We start from the raw sequence: 22,302 nt of genomic DNA, 5'->3' as shown, positions 1-22,302 counted from the left end.
CCTTGTTTTTTTTTAAAAACCCTAATTGGAAGCATTTTATAAGAGGTTTTAATATTTAGTCTAAAATATAGGCTAATTAAGGAATTACTCATGATATTTTATGAAGTATTGATGTGCTTATCGGTAAAATATGTCATAAAAACCATGAGCAATGGAAAGCACCTTATGTTTGAATTTAAGCATCCTCATGAAATGGTTTAGTATTTAGTGAGTAGGCGTGATGTTTCCTCAATTAGAGATGAGGAAATAATGTCTTGTAAAGAATGGAAAATAAATGAAAATATAGGCAGTTTTATATAAAATTGACTCCTTACCGTTATCCCTTTCTCTCTTTAAGGATGAATTCAAAATGTGGTTTTGTGCAAAAATTCGCATTCTTTCTTTGGAAACTTACCCAGTTTCAAGTCCAAAATCTATGTCTAATAAGCTTTCAAATGGCCATGCAGTTTGTTTACTTGAGAATCCCACTGAAGAAAATAGGCACAGGATCAGTAAATATTCACAGACTGAATCACAACAGGTATTGTGATCTTAATGTCAAAGTTTCTTTAAAAATCAGAATTGTTACATTTTATGCTATCATGTATATTTTGTAATTTTGTGTTTGCAGTTAATGCTTGAGATAAATTTACATACATATAAAATATTACATATTACTATATATAATGCTATATATAATCCTATATATAGCTGTTAATAGAAGTAACAGATTACATATCACAAGTGATGATATGCTTTTTGGTGTGACGTTTATTTGTGTTCCACAGATTCGTTATTTCACCCACCATAGTGTGAAATATTTCTGGAATGATACCATTCACAATTTTGATTTCTTAAAGTAAGTATCTTCCTTTTGTTTGGATTGTATTTTGAATATCCTGAAAACGTTCTAGGTAGAAAAGATTCCATTCTAGTATTCATAAAATTGCTGAGGTTTTATTTTATAATTTCTATTCACGTATTAATTAACATCTCCCTGTTGCTGTTTGAAGGCTCATTAGCCGTTTTAAAATAAGTCCCACCGCAGCTTGCACCATGGCAGAGTTTACATGAAACCTAGAATCAGTATGATGCCAAAGTCTACTGAGTCTGAGTTCTTACCTGTTTCACCTCAAAGTGATTTTGAGTATACCTCATAGCCTGTATCTTAACTTAGAGTATCTGAATCGTTACCTGTTAGTTGACTGACACTTAAAGCCTGTGGTACTTGAGGAGTAGAGTAATAGGCAAAGAGAAATTTAATTTTACTATGTAGATAAAGAATGGGGCAAGCTGTAGTAATTCCTTTATTTTTAATCGAGGATTTAAGTTATGTAAGTACACATTAAGATTTTATTTTTATTGCTGTTAAAATGATTATTATAAATACTCATTAATATCGTTGCTTTAGAGTGCCAAAGGAATTCTTAATTTTAGCGGTAAAAAGAAAATCATGTTATGAACATTTAAAATATTCATACCTGTAGGTTTCTATTGGAAGTAAAAAATAAAATATACCTGGATTTTTTACTCAGATACACTAATGAATTGGAACATTCTGGAATGGGCATGGGCATTTTTACATGCCTAGTTTTAAAAACCATTCCTGATTAAGAACTATTGCCTTAAAGAAAATCAGGCCGGGCGCGGTGTCTCATGCCTGTAATTCTAGCACTTTAAGAGGCCAAGGCGGGCGGATCACCTGAGGTGAGGAGTTCAAGACCAACCTGGCCAACACGGTGAAACCCCGTCCCTACAAAAAATACAAAAAAAAATAGCCTGGTGACGGGTGGCTATAATCCCAAATACTCAGGAGGTTGAGGCAGGAGAATCGCTCAAACCCAGGGGGCCGGAGGTTGCAGTGAGCTGATACCGTGCCACTCCGTTCCAGCCTGGGCCAAAGAGCGAAACTGCGTCTCATAAAAACAAAGAAAATTGCCAATGGGCTGTCATTTTGTTTAAAAAAAAATTTTTTTTTTTTTTTTTTTTTTGACTTGGCACTGGCCCCTGCTGCCTTCTGGAGAAGTCATCAAATTCATTGGGAAGAAATGTCAAACATATTTACTGTGTGTTTTTTGCCAGCCATAGAAACTTAAAAATTTAAACTTACTCCATTGATTGAAGTGAATTATGAAGCTTAGCTTTCCTATGTGGAAGGTGTGGAAAAGGATTGGAATTAAGTATATGTAGGACTTTCTTTGCTTTAGAGTTATAGCTGGTATCTCAGTTAAAATAAGCATAATTAAGGCGGGGGGCGGTGGCTCATGCCTGTAATCCCAGCACTTTGGGAGGCCAAGGCGGGCGGATCACCTGAGGTCAAGAGCTTGAGACCATTCTGGCCAACATGGTGAAACCCCTTCTCTACTAAAATTACAAAAATTAGCTGGGCGTGGTGGTGTGTGCCTGTACTCCTAACTACTCAGGAGGCTGAGGCAGGAGAATCGCTTGAACCCAGGAGGCAGAGGTTGCAGTGAGCCGAGATTGCGCCACTGCACTCCAGCCTGGCGACAGAGCAAAACTCCATCTCAAAAAAAAAGCATAATTAAGATATTTTGGGAAAAAGTAGATGTGTTAGTTGAAGCCCACTTAGAATTATTACAGATTTTAGGCATTGTCTGTGACTCATAAATTCTGCACTTCAAACCAGGTATGCATTAGGGAAGGGTTTGGATTGATGCTTTTATGGAGATGGAAGAAAATGAATAGAAATTCTTAATTTGACTCTAAAATTGAAAAGGAGAAACTATGTAGCTAAAAAGTAAAATGTTTTCATCTTTGGTTTAGAATTCTCAAGTTATACTTTATCTTAAAATTTTAAAGTTTAGTTTTAGTTATTACAGCTTTGGTACAGTCTTAAGGATAATGATATTATTATTTAAATTTGAGTATTTAGAGCCATCTCATCTATCCTGCAATAAATATATTGAATAGCTTCGAAGTTGGGTTTGAGACTTAGATTTGTCATTGTTTATCTTAAGAATTTGAGATTTAAAAATTCTCATTTGTTATCTCAATTTTTGTTAAGAGTTTCTAAGGATTTGTAAGGAAGTCACACCTTTATAAAATCAGGCATATAGAAAAATGAGGCGTTAAGAAATTTGGATATTTTAAACTTTGTTTAAAGTAAAAACTTTGGATTTATTTAGGGGACTGGATGAAGGTGTTTCTTGTACGTCAATTTATGAAAAGCATAGTGCAGGACTGACAAAGGGGATGCATGCCTACAGGTAATTTTTATCCAACTAAAGTTAGATCTTCTCAAAATTCCTAAAAGCAGTAGTATACATAGTCAACCCTTTACCATATAGTTGTACATATTAACAGATACTTAAATATTACAGACATAGTAGTTGAGAATTTATTGATGTTTTATTTGGGTAAGACTGTCTTAGTTTAAGAATTATAAAAATGTGCAAGCTGATATTTTGAAGTTGGTATCCCTGAAATTATACCATATTTCATCAGTTCCCAGGTGCACATTTTTCCACCTTTTAACATCTCTGAGATTGGGATGTGTCATAGAGTTGGTGAAGTGTCATTCTTGATAGCATTTTTGTCTTTCTCAATCATGTAATGATGGTATGCCTTACAATTGATAGCACCTTAGATTTTCTGAAATACAAGCATGAGTTCAAATTCACTGTAATGAAAGATTGTAAATTGGGAGACATAATCTCCCTCATTGTGTTATTCCTTGTTAAATCATAAAAATACACCAGTGTATTGCATATGTTAAAGATAAATGCCACTTTGAAATTCAATAAGAAATGTTCTTGTAGTTCTGTAACATGTTCTTTCAAAGGGGTGGAACATAAAATTCACTCATTTAGACTTACATTTCATAAAAGTCTAGAATTACTCTATCATATAGAAAATACTATTGTAACATAAGGAATTAAGTGGAAACATTTAAACTTTAAAAGCATTTTCTTTTAAAGTCAAATGTACAATGTTTTGAACTAAACACTGTTAGTGCAATATTAAAAAAAAAAAAGATCCCTCAAATTTATTTGGCTTCTTGCAAAAAATAATTGTAATTCAAAATTGTTAAGATCTAGTGTGTTCAAGGATGCAAAAGAGAACCTTTTGCTCACAAGGTATTATAGACTAGTGGGAAAGATACTTGTCACACATAAAGATGTGAGACAAAATGAAGTTAAGTGCTACCAGTATAGGTATCTACTATTGACTTCTTTGTTTTAAATTCTGTAGGTAGAGAGTTTGAATTATAGAAGACAGGTGTTTGGAGACATGAATAAGAACAGTCTGTGGTTTAAGCCTTACCTAATATAATGCCTTTCGTAAATTATACTATTATGATATAATGTAATACTATTAATGTATTTTCCTGTTATAGAAAACTGCTTTATGGAGTAAATGAAATTGCTGTAAAAGTGCCTTCTGTTTTTAAGCTTCTAATTAAAGAGGTAAGACTATTGATTGTATATAACTTAACAGTCATGATCAATGGATGTGTCAATTTGGAATGAGTCGTGATTAAAATATTCTTGGTTTTCTTTTTCCTAACCTCTTTTTTGCATATTTTTACTTGGAAGGTAAAGACGGAAGACATTTATTCTGGTAGAGAAAGAATCTGGGGCATGTATTCTTAAAATTTTGTCTAGTTTTGTTTTTATTACCTGTTGAATGTCTAGCAGAGTTAGGCTCACCAATCTTCATTCTGGTTTTTGGCTAAAGTTCAAGAATTAGTTGTATTAGGTGAACACTTTTAGGAGTAGAAGTAAGATTGTTTTTCATCAGTTCCTGGGAGTGGCCATGTAATGTTGCTTATGAGCATAGCATAGTGTAGTGATTAGGAATTGGAAGACCTGATTTTAATGTAGTTCCATCAGTAACTAGCTCTGATCTTTAGTACATTCTCTCTGTTGCTCCTTTACCTATAAACTTGGAATAAGTTTTTTCCAATTATCTCATTTGGTTTTGAGGTAAAATGAGACTATATATGAAAGTGCTTTGAAAAGTACAGAAGCATCAATTTGAAGACATTGGGTGGGGGGTGTTTAATGAAATTGATAAAATACCATGACATTTGGGTGGATGAAGTTCATTGCCAAGGTCTCCCTTTATCTCTTTTTCATTCAGGATTTAATACTTAGTTATTATCTTAGAGAAAGCAAAGTAACATAACATAACCCATTAACTCATATTTGTCTTTCCTTTGGCCTCCAGTTAACTTTTGATATATAAGTAAATTTGTGTTTTGAGTTTATAGTAAGCAAACATTTGTTCAATTTCGTTAAAAGTTTTGTATTCTATTAGCCCAGAGCACAGTAATTGGAAATAAATGTACTTTATTGCCAAAGCAGATTGCAGAATGGCTAAAATCATACACTTACTAGCCTTTTCTAGCTGAATCTATATTTGGATAGTATGAATCTAAATGGATGCCAGTAATTTAAATTAACCTTATTTAGCCAAATTCTAGTAGTTTAATGATAATAAGAGTATGATGGCATATTGCCGTACCTTTTTTTTTTTTTTTTTTGAGACGGAGTCTCGCTCTGTCTCCCAGGCTGCAGTGGCGTGATCTCGGCTCACTGCAAGCTCTGCCTCCCGGGTTCAAGCCATTCTCCTGCTTCAGCCTCCTGAGTAGCTGGGACTACAGGCGCCTGCCACCATGCCCAGCTAATTTTTTTAGTATTTTTTAGTAGAGACAGGGTTTCACCGTGTTAGCCAGGATGTTTTGATCTCCTGACCTCATGATCCGCCCGCCTTGGCCTCCCAAAGTGCTGGGATTACAGGCGTGAGCCACCGCGCCCAGCTTGCCCTACTTTTTAGGGAAGTACATTTTGCCGTAGAATACTATGGAGCTTATCTTGTACATATTTGTAGCTTTTTGGTTGTCAAATGAAAAGGTGGACAATCTGTATGGTCATTAATACCTCATTCAGTTTGACTTTAAAATCTTGTTTTTTAGGTTCTCAACCCATTTTACATTTTCCAGCTGTTCAGTGTTATACTGTGGAGCACTGATGAATACTATTACTATGCTCTAGCTATTGTGGTTATGTCCATAGTATCAATCGTAAGCTCACTATATTCCATTAGAAAGGTAAGTTCAAATTTATTATGGGTTTCACAACTGTATTTGTATTTTGTAGTAACATCTAAAGTGTGTAGAATAGTACTCAGCACAAAGTAAATTCTCAATGCAGTCATTATTTTAGTTGCATGAATATATGCTTCTTCTCCCCTCCCTTTTTTGTTTGTTTTGCTGGTTGGGAGGTTGGGGATGGCAGGTGCTTTTTAGAGTCAAGACTCTACCACTTGACTGTCTAGAGGCCACAGGGATCTGTAGTTGCTGATCACAGACTAGAATACTGGAAGGTACTGTTTTCAGGGCTATCCTGTTAAACTGCTTCTTGTTTTGTCTTGAACTAAAACAATGAGTACTCCAAATTTCTGACTCGACATTTTATAAAGATGGAGTGATATGCATTTATTGAATTAACTTATTTTTTTAGCACTCTGGCTTTTTTCTTGAGGAGTGGGTTCATATTGGCTAGTTTCTAACTTCTTTTTCCTCTTTCAGCAATATGTTATGTTGCATGACATGGTGGCAACTCATAGTACCGTAAGAGTTTCAGTTTGTAGAGTAAATGAAGGTAAGTAATTGAAGTGAATGTTGGAAGAATAAATCAAAAAAGATACCTGTTAGGCATAATGTGTGAAGTAAGCCCAAAGTATAATACATATACATTCTTTGATTGATTGATTGATTGAGTCAGTGTCTCTGTCACTTAGGCTGGAGTGCAAAGGCACAATCTCAGCTTACTGCAGCCTTGACCTCCCAGACTCAAATAATCCTCCCACTTTAGGCTCCCAAGTAGCTGGGACTACAGGTGCATGCTACCACGCCCAGCTAATTTTTGTATTTTTTTTTTTTTTTTTTTTAGAGACAGGGTTTTGCCATGTTGCCCAGTCTGGTCTCAGACTTCTGGGCTGAAGTGATCTGCCCACCTGGGCCTCCCAAAGTGTTGGGATTACAGGTTTGAGCCACTGCACTATGCACCCGGCCTTTTTTTTTTTTTTTTTAAAGTCAACGTGGTCTCACTGTTGCGCAGGCCTGAGTGCAGTGGCTCAACTTACCCTCCTGTCTCAGCCTCCCAAGTAGGTGGGACTACAGGCTTGTGCCACCATTCCTGGCTAATTTTTTTTCTTTTTTTGAAGAGGCGAGGTCTCACTGTGTTGCCCATGCTGGTCTTGAATTCCTGGGCTCAAGAGATCCTCCTGCCTCAGTCTCCCGCAGCTTTGAGATTACAGGCTTGAGCCACTCTGCCTCGCACATACATTCATTTTTTTAAGAACTAAAAGTATACATTTCAGTTCCTGAGTTTGTATCAAATTCATTTATTTATATACAATTGTATTTTTCTTCTATGTATCAGGCACTATGCTAGGCTCTGGGGATTCGGTGTAGAGATAACAGTAGTAACAGTAACAATACAGTGGGACAAATGCTATGATAAGGAGAAGTCAGCCAACTTATATATTAGGGGAGCTCATTTACTGTAGGTATCAGGGATGACTTCTTTGATTAAGTGCTTGTAAGTGGTGACTATTTGAATTAGCCAAATAAGAGGTAGGTGAGAAGTTGATAAGGGGAGGCTGAGAGAAAGAGAGAAGAGGGTTCTAAATACCCAAAGGCCTAGAAATTAGAGATTGTGTGGACATTATAAGAACTGAAAGAAGAAATTTAGTATGACAAATACAGCAACTATAAATGATAGATAGCTCTCTGAAGCATGTTAGGGATTTGGGCTCAGTCCAAAAGACAGTGGAAAGCCATTGAAGGGTATTATTATTAATTTATTTTATTTTATTTTATTTTTTCGATAGAGTCTCCCTCCCAGGCTGGAGAGCAGTGGCAATCTTGGCTCACTGCAACCTCCGCCTCCCAGGTTCAAGGAATTCTTGTGCCTCAGCCTCCTGAGTAGCCGGGATTAGAGGCATGTGCCACCACGCCCAGCCAGTTTTTTGTATTTTTAGTAGAAACAGGGTGTTACCATGTTGGCCAGGCTGGTCTCTAACTCTGGGTCTGAAGTGATCCACCCGCCTCGGCCTTCCAAAGTGCTGGGATTACAGGCGTACGCACCATCACACCCAGCTGATTTTTGTGTTTTTAGTAGAAACAGTGTCAACCTTGTTGGCCAGGCTGGTCTGGTACTCCTGGCCTCAAGTGATCTGCCCGCCTCGGCCTCCCAGAGTGCTGGGATTACAGGCACGAGCCACCATGCATAGCCACCGTTGAAGGGTTTTAAGCAGAGGAGTGATAAAATACTTGCCCTTTGGAAAAAAATCATCCTGGCGTCCACATTCAGACTGGTTTAGAGGAGAGTAATACTGAAGGCATGCCCCCCGGAATCAAGGTAGCAATTGCGGAGATGAAAAGAAATGAGTTCAAAAGATACTTAAATGTGACCATTGAACAGGATTTAACTCATTGGATATGAGGCCATGGAGCAGTGTCTGGCTAGGTGGATGGATGATGGTGCTGTTTAGTTAAATAGGAAACTGTGGAAGAGAAGCAGGCTTGCAAGAAGGGTAATATTTTGGACATGTAACTTGTCTGGCAAGATGTTGAAGAGGTAAAGGAGGCAGCACAGCATCATGGGCCTTGGAGGCAGAAGCCGCTTTGATTTACTCAGAACACCAAATCAGTCTCCATTTTCTTGACTCAGACTACACGCAAGAGATTGCTTCCTTCCCTGTGCTTCCTGGCCACTTGCTACTCTAGCTGGGAAGATCTGCCTCCCTTAGCTGAAGTCTAAGATGTGTAGCTTATTGATGCCTCTCCTCTTCTGGTTCTGCTGTTGCTGAAGATAATGGGGATGCCAGGACAGACATACCATTCAACTTGAACCTTCCCTACCTACTTTGTATAGTCTTACATATCATTGATACCTTGTTTTCTGGTACGCCTAAAAGGAGTAGAACTTCAAGTGGTATTTAAAAGCTTTAAGAAAAGTCAAATTTTTACTTTTTTCTTTCCATCTGAGGAATGGATTTATTTTCTTTTTAAAGAAATCCAAATTTTTAAAAGAAGGGATCTTATTTTTAAAACGAAGATCGATAATATCTACTATGTACTAAATGTCATTCTTTAAAAATTGTTCCCTCATAATTTAGTAAATTACTTCCTTTTTTAAAAAAAGGAAAGAAAGAGTGTTTGTCTTACAGGCTAACATCACAAACAATAAGTTTCTTCTCATCCATCTCCATTTATAAACTAGTGTGACTGTCTTCTGAGCACAGTATTAAACCTGGACAGGGAGAGGGAGGGTGTTAGAGAATGAGAGGAAAAGAGAGAGAATACCTACATGTAAGGTGACCCTAAAGAAAAGCCTTTCACCCTTCGGAAGATCTTTTCATTTTCATTTTTCTTTTTTTCAAACACCAACTTGTACCAGAGGGAAGATCTTTTTTTAAAAGTGTTTCACTAAAATTTGTAAGGAAATAATGAACTAGATAAAATATTACAGTGTTTAATTTATTTAATGAATTTACTCATATTTAAAATAATATCTAAAAAGAGTAATTTAGGAATATTGAGGCAATGAGACTTGAAGGTTATAAATAGTGGCAGTGAGAAAAGGAATATTATAGGTACGCTGTTGAAAAGAAAATATGCTAAGTTTTCTAGTGCTTCCTTCTTTTTCCAAGGGATTATAGAAATCGGAGTTTGTTTGACCTGTTTCACAGGCATCTCCTTTGTGGACTCATTGTGTCTCTTCCTTAGGCTAATAGTCAACATTTATCATGGACAGTTATCATGAGTGTTGAAGCACACTTAACCTGCTTCGTCAGAGGGTACTTGGCATCACTGGTGCACAGCTGGTGTCCTAGCAGGAGACTAACTAGCTGACACACCATGCTTTGTTAGCCTAATAATCTTACTTGTTAAAACTTGCCATTTGTTGGATTTTTCTATTTTACCCCATTATAAACTTCGTATTGAGATCAGATGACTTCTGAATAGTATTTGCTGTATTTTTCCAAGGTAAAGAATATCTTTTTCAGATTTTTCTTTCTTTCTTTAATTTCAGAAATAGAAGAAATCTTTTCTACCGACCTTGTGCCAGGAGATGTCATGGTCATTCCATTAAATGGGACAATAATGCCTTGTGATGCTGTGCTTATTAATGGTACCTGCATTGTAAACGAAAGCATGTTAACAGGTAAGCTAAATGAGTAAATATCAACATGAGTTGTTCATGATATATCATGACTAAGTTACTGATTAAGCCTTTTCAAAATTAGCTATGTCATTTGTACCTTTACTCATGAATATGTTGGATATTGGAGATTTAAAATTCTCAGTAGACCGAATTCTGCATTATACTCAGCTGTAATACTAGATACTGTGCTATAGTGTTGGTCACATCTCTTGACCTCACTCTGGCTACTCTTTGGACCTTAGGAAATGGTTTATGGTTAGGGAAGTGGAAAGGCGGCCTTTTCCCACGGAGAATGTGGCATACAGTATTTGGTTCCCCATTTGATGTGTAAAAAGTGGGAATAAAGAAAGATTTTATATTTTTCTTGAACTGAGGAGATACAGGCTTTAAAATGACTTCCCTTTGGAAATTCACAATCTTGAGGTAGAGCTTGATTTTTTTGTTTTGTTTTGTTTTGTTTTGTTTTGAGACAGAGCCTTGTTCTGTCACCCAGGATGGAGAGCAGTGGTGCGATCTTGGCTCACTGCAGCCTCTGCTCCCAGGTTCAAGCAGCTCTTATGCCTCAGCCTCCCGAGTAGCTGGGACTACAGGTGTGTGCCACCATGCATGGCTAATTTTTGCATTCTTAGTAGAGACGGCTTCACCACGTTGGCCAGGCTGGTCGTGAACTCCTGTCCTCAAGTGATCCATCCACCTTGGCCTCCCAAAGTGTTGGGATTACAGGCGTGAGCCACTGTGCCTGTCCAATATCTTATTTTAATCGTGTGAATTTTTTTTTAATTGTCCTAGTTGATCTGGCTAGAAAACGATTTATATGTAATACATTTTGAAACTGTTAAGAGTCGTGTCTTAAAACACACAAACACATATCTTGTATCTTAAAACACACAAACAAATACATATCTGACACACATGCCTTCTTTGAAGCAAGAAATGTGAATGCTACAGAGAATTAATTTTAAAAAGAATTTGGCTGTTTGTGGTTGTTTGAGAGAACCACCACATTACTCATTTTCACATCTCTTTTTTGCCCAGCTGTCTTTTCTGTTCTCTCTCTCTGTGTGTATGTGTGTGTGTGTGTGTGTATGTGTGTGTGTAGGGGTGGATCGGGGTAGGCCCTCACATCTCTTTTGTACAGTGCTTTCCACTGTTACCATTAGTTCTTAGAGATAAGAAAACAGGTGCAGGGACTATATCAACTACTTAATCTTTTTTGAAATTATTTGAAACTGAACAATGCAACTGTTCTAAATATAAACAAATATTACCTTTGAGCCACAAATCACTTTCTGGAATTATTGTGGGAGATAATATTTGATACTTCTATGTGAGGAAATTGGTAGACAAAAAATTAAGCCATGTTGTCCACATATACAACTCTCAGTGATTATTGTAAACAGTACGGTAGCATTTAAAATATTTAACAATTTAATATTTTTTGGTGTTCGATACTGATTCCTGTGCTTTCGTTTAATAATTTGTAAACTTTTTGTTGTTGTTGTTGTTGTTGTTGTTGTTTTTTAAAGGAGAAAGTGTTCCAGTGACAAAGACTAATTTGCCAAATCCTTCAGTGGATGTGAAAGGAATAGGAGATGAATTATATAATCCAGAAACACATAAACGACATACTTTGTTTTGTGGGACAACTGTTATTCAGACTCGTTTCTACACTGGAGAACTCGTCAAAGCCATAGTTGTTAGAACAGGTAGGAAACATCTTAATTAATCTCTTTTTGCATGTTTCAACATATTTGATACCTACTAAATGTTTAAAAAGAGATTCTGGGCTGGGTGCAGTGGCTAACACCTGTAATCCCAGCAGTTTGGGAAGCCGAGGTGGGCGGATCATGAGGTCAGGAGATTGAGACCATCCTGGCTAACATGGTGAAACCCCGTCTCTACCAAAATTACAAAAAAATTAGCCGGGCCTGGTGGCGGGCGCCTGCAGTCCCAGCTACTCAGGAGGCTGAGGCAGGAGAATGGCGTGAACCCGGGAGGCGGAGCTTGCAGTGAGTCGAGATCACACCACTGTACTCCAGCCTGGGTGACAGAGCGAGACTCTGTCTCAAAAAAAAAAAAAAAAAAGAGATTCTGTTTTGGGAGATAATTCTCATTTTCTTATAAAAATATCAATAATTGTCTTCTTTTTTTGAAAGGATTTAGTACTTCCAAAGGACAGCTTGTTCGTTCCATATTGTATCCCAAACCAACTGATTTTAAACTCTACAGAGATGCCTACTTGTTTCTACTATGTCTTGTGGCAGTTGCTGGCATTGGGTTTATCTACACTATTATTAATAGCATTTTAAATGAGGTATGTATGTGGGACTCTTAATAGGGTTTGAACCTCAATTATTTATCACATGCAGCTATTGAGGATTTGAAATGTGGCTAGTGAGAATGAGGAACTAAAATTTTAAGCTAATTTAATTTTAATTAATTTAATGCTAACAAAGTCATGAGACTAGTAGCTATGATATTAGAAAGCCCAGCTATAGAACATTTCCATTGTAAAGGATACTTCTTTTGGGTGCCTCTGGTTTAGATGGTCTTTTACTTGGTCTTGTGACTTTAAAAAAAAAAAAAAAACAGGAAAAAAAAAAAACCCCACATAATCACCAAAAGCTTTATTTTCTCTTTTTTACCTCTGAGATGTAATATACAGTGTTAAAATGATTTGTGGTTAGTTAATTGAAGGCGCCGCTTGTCAGAAGTGGAGAGTGGCACAGTAAGGTGTGTGCATGCTGAGGCAATATCTGATAATGATTGTTGACCGGCTTTGAAGTGTGTCATGTGTGAAGTATGTAGCGCCTTGAAAATGAGATAAGTTTCTTTTGAAAGTAGCTGTCATTCTATAATCCATTGAGCTTTTTTATTTTGCAGAAATATCTGAAGAAAAAAATTATATATGGTTAATAGATATGTATATACACACACATACATAAAATTGAAATACATAATTGAAAATGGCTTACAGATTTTCACTAAAGAAATACCCATATTAAATCCGTAAATAATACTGGGGATTTGACATTTATTTTTGTGTTAATTGTAGGTACAAGTTGGGGTCATAATTATCGAGTCTCTTGATATTATCACAATTACTGTGCCCCCTGCACTTCCTGCTGCAATGACTGCTGGTATTGTGTATGCTCAGAGAAGACTGAAAAAAATCGGTATTTTCTGTATCAGTCCTCAAAGAATAAATATTTGTGGACAGCTCAATCTTGTTTGCTTTGACAAGGTTGGTTCAGTTTCATAGTTACTTTCAAAGGTTACTTTGTAGTGTTTAAATATTTAGATCAATGTTTTTTATTTTCTTTGTCAACAAATTTGGACACATTCTGTCATGTTCCTCTAATTTTCCTTTTCCTCCACTTATTTGGTATATGCATCATTTTTCTATACCATAAGTTCTCACTTAACATTACTGATAGGTTCTTGGAAACTGCAACTTTAAATGAAATGAAACCAGTTTTACCATAGGCTAATTGATACAAATGAGATTTAAGTTCCTGTGCCATATTTTGGTCACAAAAAATCACCAAACTTCTAAATAAGGATCTAAAACACTTCTGATATTAATCATTGAAATAAATATGAGCTATACATTCATTTAAGAAAGAAATAAAAACAAGTAAGGTAATTATTTACCCAGTTGTTTTATTTCAGGCTCCTGGGTAGTGGGAGCCTATCTCAGCAGCTGGCGGAACGAGGCAGGAACCAGCCCTAGACAGGATGCCATCGTATCGCAGGGTGTACTCATACTCGTGCAGACTGGGACCATTTAAATGTGCTGGTTCACTTAACTTGCGTAGCTTTGAATGTGGGAGGAAACCGAAGTACCTGGAGTGAAACCCATGCAGACAGGGAGAGAACATGCAAACTCCATGTAGATAGTGGTCGCGGCTGGGCCTCAGCTCTCCCCACCACTGGCCCCCATCATGTTATAAAAAAAGACGGACAAAACAATCGTATTTGAGGACATGCTATATTTCTTATTTTCTCAATTTTTAATACTTTGGATATTGCTTATTTGCTCAAAGCTTCAGTTAACTCCAGAATTAGGCCTAGTAGTATTAATAGTAGTAGCAGTAAAGATTACGTGACCTTTAATTTTTCAGACGGTCATTCTTATTTAACACAATAGGCTCTATACATATATATTTATTACGATTTTATTGCTTGTAAGTGTGTATGTTTAGTGTTTGCTGTATGATTTTATTGAATATGTTTCAGAATTATGAAGGTCACTGATTTTATGTGAAAATGACAAATTATGTACCTGTGTGAAGTATATCTTGCCTCTTAGAAAGGTTTCTCCTTTCCTGAGCTGGAATTTTCTTTAAAGTTTTCTGAGAATTAAAGTTTGACCAAAAAACCTTCTATCAAACTTTTCTGGGTAACTGATGTATACGAATTTGATTTTTGTGCAAAATCATTATTACAGAAAAAAATGGGAAACATGTTCTGTTAGAAAAAAATATGTCACATACTGCCACAATTATTTCATATTTATCAGTTCAAAAAATTTCACTTACGCTTGTGTTTTTTGGAAACTTTCCCAAAAGTTTTAAGACAAAAGTGGAGAAAAGATGTGTGTATAATAAACACTCATTTACTCATTACCCAGCTTTATCAGTTATCAACACATTGTCAGTCTTATTTTATCTATCCGCTCATTTTGAAGAGGACAGCATCAGACATTATTTCACTCATAACTACCTTAGTATGTGTCTAGAGGATATTTAAAATATCACCATCACATTTAACAGAATTAGCAATTCTTTAGTTTTTCTAATATCCAGTTGAGATTTCCTCATATCTCAAATTTTTACTAGTCGATTTTTCAGTCAGAATCCAAATAGGGATTACATTGCTTACAATTAACATGTAACAATTGCCTTTACTTACCCCTTATCTCCAATTATTTTGTTGAAGAAACCAGGTCATTTACCTTGTGGATTTGGCCAGTTGCTTCCTCCTGATGTACTTTAACCTGTTCCTCTTGGCCCTCCTTATACAGTAATCCTTCCTTTTTTCCTTTATAGGCATCCTTTATTGATTGATAAGATAGGTTAATTGGTGCATCCTTCCATTGATTTTTTTTTGATAGTATAAGCACATAAATATATACCCCTCTCTGCCCTTACGTAGAAGATTTGTGATCATTGTTTGCACCCCTCTCCCACTTTAACCATATGTCCTGGAAGCCATTCTCTATCAGGGATCTTCCCTGTTTCTTTTTTTAACTCTGTAGAACTCCATTATGTCATATGTAGCATAGTTTCTAATGCTGTGTGGTTGCTTTTTATTTTTATTTTTGGGTTTTTTTTGAGGCATCATCCATACTTTGTGCATGTGTGCTTTTTTGTTTTTTAGACTGGAACTCTAACTGAAGATGGTTTAGATCTTTGGGGGATTCAACGAGTGGAAAATGCACGGTAAATATTAGTTAGACTTGATAGTTTATTAGTTTATTTTTAATATTTTAACATGTGCAACATTCAAACATAAAGGAAGTAATAGACAACTGTGTACCTACACCAGGATTAAACCGTGGACATGTTGCCATATTTGCTTCAGATCGCTTCCTTTAGAATATTAAAATATTATAGAAGTTGCCAAAGTCCTACTGTATCCCTTCCCCAATTCCTACTGCCATTCTGAAATTATTTTTGCATATTTTATATTTTTTCTAAGTATAAATCTATAAATAAGTATCCATGAATGATATACTGTACATATGTTTTGCTGCTTTTTTCCCCTCTCCAAACTTTGTTTTCAAGATTTATCCATGTTGATATGTGCAGATCTAGTTTATTAATTTTAACTGCTCTGTCTTATTCCATTGAATGATTAAACCTTGTCTGTTCTTCTACTAAGGGACAATTCTGTTTTTTCTTCTTTTTTCTCTGCACTGTTGCAAATAGTGCTGGAATTAAAGTTCTCACACACAAGTCCTTGTAGGCATGTGGCTGAGTTTCAGTAAGCTAGATCCCTGTAAATGGAAAGGCTGGGCCGTAGCATGGGCACGGCTTCAGCTTACTTATGCTTTCTCTCTCAGTGGGTAAAGATCTTTTTACTCCATATTCTTGCCAAACTTAATATTGTCAGACTTGTAATTTTTGCCAGATGGATGGATATGAGTATTACATTGTGGTTTTTACATTCTTCTCATTTCTTATACAATTGAGCATCTTTTCACATTTTGGAGGGAGGGTCATTTAGCATTCTTCTGTGTATTGTGTGTTTATATCCTCATTTTTCTGTTGGGAAGTCTATCTTATTTGTTAGAGGTCTTTTTTATTTTTTGGATAGGAATCTTTTTCAATATTGTGTATTGAAAATTATCCTATTAGTCTCTGGCTCATCTCTTTACTTTTGTTTCTGTTGCTTTTTGAAGCTCAGAAGTTTTACTCCTGTAGTTTTGTTTATGTCTTCCCCCCTCCCCCCGTCAAAAGTCTGGTAAATTTTGGTGTATATAGCTTGAGAGACAGTATTGTTTGGCCAATGTAATTTCAAGAGTTGTTGTGTCTTGGAAAATAGTATGTCACATTGTGACCTTTCTTATCCCTAGTAATGCATGTTGCCTTAAATTCTCTTTTGTCTTATAATTATATAGCTCTATACCAGCTTTCTTTTGCCTGATGTTTGCCTAGTGTGTGTTTTGCCACTTGTTTACTTTTCAGTCTTTCTGTGCCATGATGTGCACATTTATTCAGATATATTAGAAATTATTTCTACCATTGCTCCCCCAATTTACATACACATTTTCACATTCTCATTTTTTCTCTCATTTTCTCACTTTATGCATCCCAATCTTATACTGCTTGTTCTTACATTATCAATATTTATATTTAAAGTTCATGGGTGTTAATACTGCCTTTTAACCACTCCCCTGCCCCCCAAAACAAACCTATGGACTGTAAGATACTTTTGGTTATTCTCCTCCCTTCCTGTATGTATTTGTTGCGTAATATTTTCTGATTATGATTTTGGTCTTATACAGTCTGCATGCTTAGATTTACCTAGGTGTACAAATACCTTAACCACTGCATCTTGTGTAAATTGCCATCTTCTGTAACTACATTCATTTGCTTTGTTTCACTGTCACTCTTTTTTTTTTTTTTTTAAGTGAAAGCAAATTTATTAAGAAAGTAAAGGAATAAAGAATGGTTCCTCCATAGGCAGAGCAGCCCACTGTCACTTGGGTGGTAGTGTAACTATACAGATTTCTAGGTTTGACATTTGTGTTCTCTCAATACTATGAAGCTGTTATTTCATTTCTCTTAATACCTTTTGTTAATTGGTACTGATAAATCTTAGTCTCTTTAGTAATCTTTTTTCTCTCTGGTTGCTTGAAGAATATTTCTTCACCCTTAATTTCTGCAGACTCACTGTGATCTTTTTATTTGTGTGTACAGGATTCATGATGCTTCTTGATTTCATGCTTTCATGTTTTTCATAAATTCTGGAAAATTTTCAGGCCTTTTTTACTTCCATTATGGCCTTTTCCTTGTGTTTTGTTTTCTCTCCTTCTGGGAATCCTAACCATGTGTTGGACAACACATGGTTTACTTGGTTCTTTCCAAGTCTGCTCCCACCCCTACTCTCGCATCTACAGTGTCTTACTCTTCCTATGTCTAATTTTAAAATGCCCTTTTTGCATTCTTTCAGATTTGCCATTCTGTTATCTTAAACTTACGGGATTCTTTATTTTTTTATTTTAAACATAGGAATGGGTATGGGTGTCTCGCTATATTTCCCAGGCTGGTTTTGAACTCCTGGCCTGAAATGATCCTCCTGCCTCAGCCTCCCAAAATGCCGGATGACAGGCATCAGCCACTGCCCCTGGCCAAATTTATAGGATTCTAATTCTGTCTTTGTTATGTCTGTTGACACTCTTGGTGAATTGTTTGCTAGCGCATCTTTAAATTGTGGACTCATTCTTAACAGAATTTTCTTTGAGCTCCCCTCTGGAGAAGTTCTGACTTTGCTTGGCTAAGAGCCCCAGTGGTAATCAACGGTGTCATACAGGCTTTAACTGACCTCCTGTGTTTCAATCCTTGCTCTGCTACTTATGGACGGTGTAACCTGGGACAAGTCACTTAACCACCCTGCTTCAGTTTTCTCATCTATAATGGGGGTAATAAAACACCTTTTCTATGGTGTGAGGATAATGGGCCAATAAATTTAAAGTTCTTAGAATAATGCCTGGTGCGTAGTAAATATTATGCAGATATTAGCTATTTTCTTGGACTTTGGGTGAGGAAAAAGACAAGCTTATTCATAATTAATGCCTTTAGGTCTGTGGGTGAATTTTTTCTCATCTGCTCTTTTCCCAAGGGCGTGTAGCTCTTCAAGAGTACTGGCTTTCCTGAGTCAGAGGGATCCTTTCAGTACCAGCTTCCCACTTTGCATGGGGCCAGACTTTGTTTCCTGTCCTTTTGTGGGTATTAAATCCCAAGTTCTTAGTTTACTGAGGTGGCCTCCTCCCTTCATCCCCCCAGCAGCCATAGCATCAGCTCAAGTTCACACCCCTCTGGTTTTCTTTTCCCTGTATTTCTGACACTTGACAGTTTCTCTTTCTTAGGAGCTCAGATTGGGATTTAAAAGATTTTTTTTTTTTAGTTACAAAACCAGAAAAGCCCTGTTAGAATATTATCTTGAATCTTAGAATTTATGAAACTAATTCAGTGTGTCTTCTGCTTAGATTTCTTTCACCAGAAGAAAATGTGTGCAATGAGATGTTGGTAAAATCCCAGTTTGTTGCTTGTATGGCTACTTGTCATTCACTTACAAAAATTGAAGGAGTGCTCTCTGGTGATCCACTTGATCTGAAAATGTTTGAGGCTATTGGATGGGTAAGTCAAATATTTTAAAATACAAATAACTTTAGGAAAATAATAGTTAAAAATTAAATTACCTCATACAAGGATTATTTCTGCTTTTTGTTTTAATGTCAGTCTATCTTGTACCCTAAAAGGAGCTATGTAATTTCTAAAGCTACATCACTGGAGAAATATTTTAAAAATCATGCAAAAGTAACTTTTAGTTAACCCATTTAGTACACCTTTAATAGAGGCTGACCAGCTCAGGCCCCTGCTTTGTGTTTAAGGTAAACCAGGAGTCAGCAACTTGGGGAGGGTAGAGCAGAGCCAGTAAGATGATCTCAACTGACACAATTTCTTGGCCACAGGCAAAGGAGTATAAAGTCGTTTGTCTTCATTGCTCTTTTTTACCTGTCTTTTGTTTACTGTGTCCACATACATGCACATGTTTTTGTTTGTTTATAACTTCCTTCTATTTTTGCCATTGGGACTTTTAATTTCTAAGTGCCTGCTTATGTTCTCTGGTTGTTACCATTTTACAGCATTCAGTTCTTCTTTTATAAATACAAAGTCAGTTCATTTTAGAGTTCCCTTCTGGCTTCTGAATTATTTATTTTCTTTGGGGTTACGGTCTCCTCTGGCCCCCACCCCATGCCTGGTGTCTCTCCTTCATGCTTTTGGTTTTCATTGTACATCTGGATGGCACTTTTTTACTCTAAAAATGAAGATCTGATTTGGTAATTCTGCATAGCTGCAGTGAGCTACTTCAAATTTTACCCTTGCCCATATGTATGTTAGTGTTTCTGATCGGGAAGGTTTGTTGGGGGATGGGGGATGGTGCTTGCTCTGTGTCTGGTGGGGTCTTATCCACAGGGGTTCTTAAAGTTTCAAAGGAATAGTTTCAGAGTTAGCCTCTCCGTTGCTTTCCTCACCCATTCTCACCATGCTTGCACATGTGGAGCTCTGTACTCTGGAATCCTCACCCTCATGTCAGCAGCCTTTGCTCTGTCAGACATTCAGTTTATGTCTCTGGAGGAGGACTCCCTGGTTTTTTGTTTGGCTTTCTTTAGCTCAGCTACTCTGGCTGATAAGTGTTCCTGCCTCACCTGGTATCTTGTGTTTGTTCTGGGCTACTGTTTCGTTCCTGTTTGTATCCATCCATAGGTTTCAGTTTGCCCTTTGTTTCCATATTTGAAATCCCTTCCTTCAGGTTTGTTTTCTGTTTACATTTACAGGATCCTCCCTTCCCTCTTCCCTGCCTCCCCACCTCCCTCCCTCCCTACCCACATTTTGAAAGGGAGAGAGGGAGGAGGTGACTGGATAAGTGCTCCATCTGCCAACTACTGAAAGTCCATGGTAAACACTCTTGAAATTTAATTCTGAAAAGGAGGCCTCACTTCATTTATAGAGAGAATAACAAAAATGGGCTGATTTATCGTTCTTCTCTAAGCTTTTCTCCAACTGAATAGATTTTCAGTAGATTTAGTGTTCAGTGTTGGTGGATCTTCAAAGAAATTAAGAAAATGTGTATAATGGCATATTTCATTGGCCCTGAGTTGCTTTGATGCTTGATCCCACCAGAGCTTACTTATCAGTGAAATGGTTTCACATAGCCAGTCACAACTGTGACTTGATGTGATTGGTGTCGTATGATACAAGATGCAGATGTCATATGATACAAGATGCATCCCGGTTTTAGAGATGTTAAGATACGAAAAAAGGTGTCTTAGAATTGTACAAAATTGGCTAATTTTTCACAGTTCCCTATTGTTTTCTCATTTATTGATCCCACTAATTATAGTGTGTGCTTAATATAGGTTTTTCTTTGGATGTTTTTCACCAAAAAAGGTTCTTTAAAGTATTAGCTTAACTGGAAGTATTCAAGCTGAGAAACTCTAAACTCATATCTTTGTGCTTTAGCCTGTTCTTGACCCAGCGGTTCTGCTAACCATATCTGAGCTCTATGTACTTTTGAATCCTTTCTTGGTAGCAGAAAGGAATCACTGGATGAGCCTGAAAATTCTGGGGACTAGAAGAACCTTTTATCTTTTGCAGAGCTAGTCTCTAAACCCAACAAGTTGTAAGAGTGAAGTGAGATCAGTTTCTATTTCTTTATTCTGCTTCTAACCCTGAATGAAGCAACCCTTCTCCCATGGGTTGCTAGGTATCTAACTCACCATCTTTGTTCATATTTTCTTTTACTTATGTTAGTGATCCAGTAGTGCTCATTTGTTCCTTGGACATACATTTTTTTTAATTATTGAAAATGGCCATAATGTTCCATTTAAAAATGGAACCATGAATTCAGTTTTATGAAGCAGTGCTTGAATGTTGTGTTTTTGTTTTTTTGTCTCTTTTTTTTTCCAGATTCTGGAAGAAGCAACTGAAGAAGAAACAGCACTTCATAATCGAATTATGCCCACAGTGGTTCGTCCTCCCAAACAACTGCTTCCTGAATCTACCCCTGCAGGAAACCAAGAAATGGTGAGAAATCACTTAAAGCTAGATAAAACTGTTGGTGGTTACTTATATTTATTTTTAATTTTTTTCAATTTTTATTTTTTATAGAGACAAGGTCTTGCTATGTTGCCCAGGCTGGTCTCAAACTCCTGGGCTCAAATGATCCCCCGCCACCTTGGCCTTCCCAAGTGCTGGGATTACAGGTGTGAGCCACCACCCCCAGCCTGCTTACTTACATTTAATTCTCATTTTGAAATGTTGCTAGAAGAGGAAGTCACAAGTCCTTTATTTAACTCTTATGCAAAGATAGGAATATTTTAACTGCGTTTATCAGAAACTACACCTCTGTGTTGAGATTTAATTCTCGGTACTATCACTTTTCTCTCCTATTTACTGAGCAGCTCAGTGCCTTGTGGTTTATACAGCTGGTGGTTAATCCTCTTAAATTGCATCTGTATTCCTAGAATTTAATAAAAATATGTATGAAAGGCTTTACTTTTAGGTGAATTTTTAAATATATTCCCCTTAGTTTATTATTATTATTTTTTAAGTTACCTGAAAATTTTTTTACATGTATAAGTATTACATACCCAAGAAATTTACCAAGATTCTAATAAACACCACTTATCTTATTTGTATAACTGGTTGGCAAGATTCTGGGTAATTCATTGTCCTTCCTGTTTATGTTTATATTTGTTCTTTCCAGAGTTTATTATTATTTTTTGAGCCGGAGTCTCGCTGTCACCCCGGCTGGAGTGCAGTAGTGAGATCTCAGCTCACTGCAACCTCCGCCTCCTGTGTTGAAGTGATTCTCCTGCCTCAGCCTCCTG

The 22,302-nt window shown here is 36.6% G+C and overlaps 1 protein-coding gene across 6 annotated transcripts in view; it reads left to right on the top strand.

Annotated features, from left to right (window-relative positions):
• ATP13A3 (ATPase 13A3) overlaps positions 1-22,302 on the top strand; it is an 84,811-nt gene that overhangs the window by 27,671 nt on the left and 34,838 nt on the right. For 5 of the 6 annotated variants that reach the window (XM_055382690.2, XM_063704472.1, XM_055382689.2 and 2 more), the window contains exons 5-17: positions 338-520; positions 768-838; positions 3,126-3,206; positions 4,337-4,406; positions 5,918-6,052; positions 6,533-6,605; positions 10,047-10,178; positions 11,705-11,884; positions 12,335-12,492; positions 13,234-13,422; positions 15,561-15,622; positions 18,895-19,045; positions 21,380-21,496. In XM_055382690.2, the coding sequence (XP_055238665.1) occupies positions 338-520; positions 768-838; positions 3,126-3,206; positions 4,337-4,406; positions 5,918-6,052; positions 6,533-6,605; positions 10,047-10,178; positions 11,705-11,884; positions 12,335-12,492; positions 13,234-13,422; positions 15,561-15,622; positions 18,895-19,045; positions 21,380-21,496 (1,602 nt within the window). The remainder of the gene's footprint in view (positions 1-337; positions 521-767; positions 839-3,125; positions 3,207-4,336; positions 4,407-5,917; positions 6,053-6,532; positions 6,606-10,046; positions 10,179-11,704; positions 11,885-12,334; positions 12,493-13,233; positions 13,423-15,560; positions 15,623-18,894; positions 19,046-21,379; positions 21,497-22,302) is intronic. The other variant, XM_055382692.2, reaches the window with a different exon arrangement.

The sequence above is a fragment of the Gorilla gorilla genome, chromosome 2 (genome assembly GCF_029281585.2).
Source record: "Gorilla gorilla gorilla isolate KB3781 chromosome 2, NHGRI_mGorGor1-v2.1_pri, whole genome shotgun sequence".
Taxonomy (NCBI): domain Eukaryota; kingdom Metazoa; phylum Chordata; class Mammalia; order Primates; family Hominidae; genus Gorilla; species Gorilla gorilla.
Note: the sequence above shows the minus strand (reverse complement) of the source record. Positions and strands in the feature narration are given on the sequence as shown.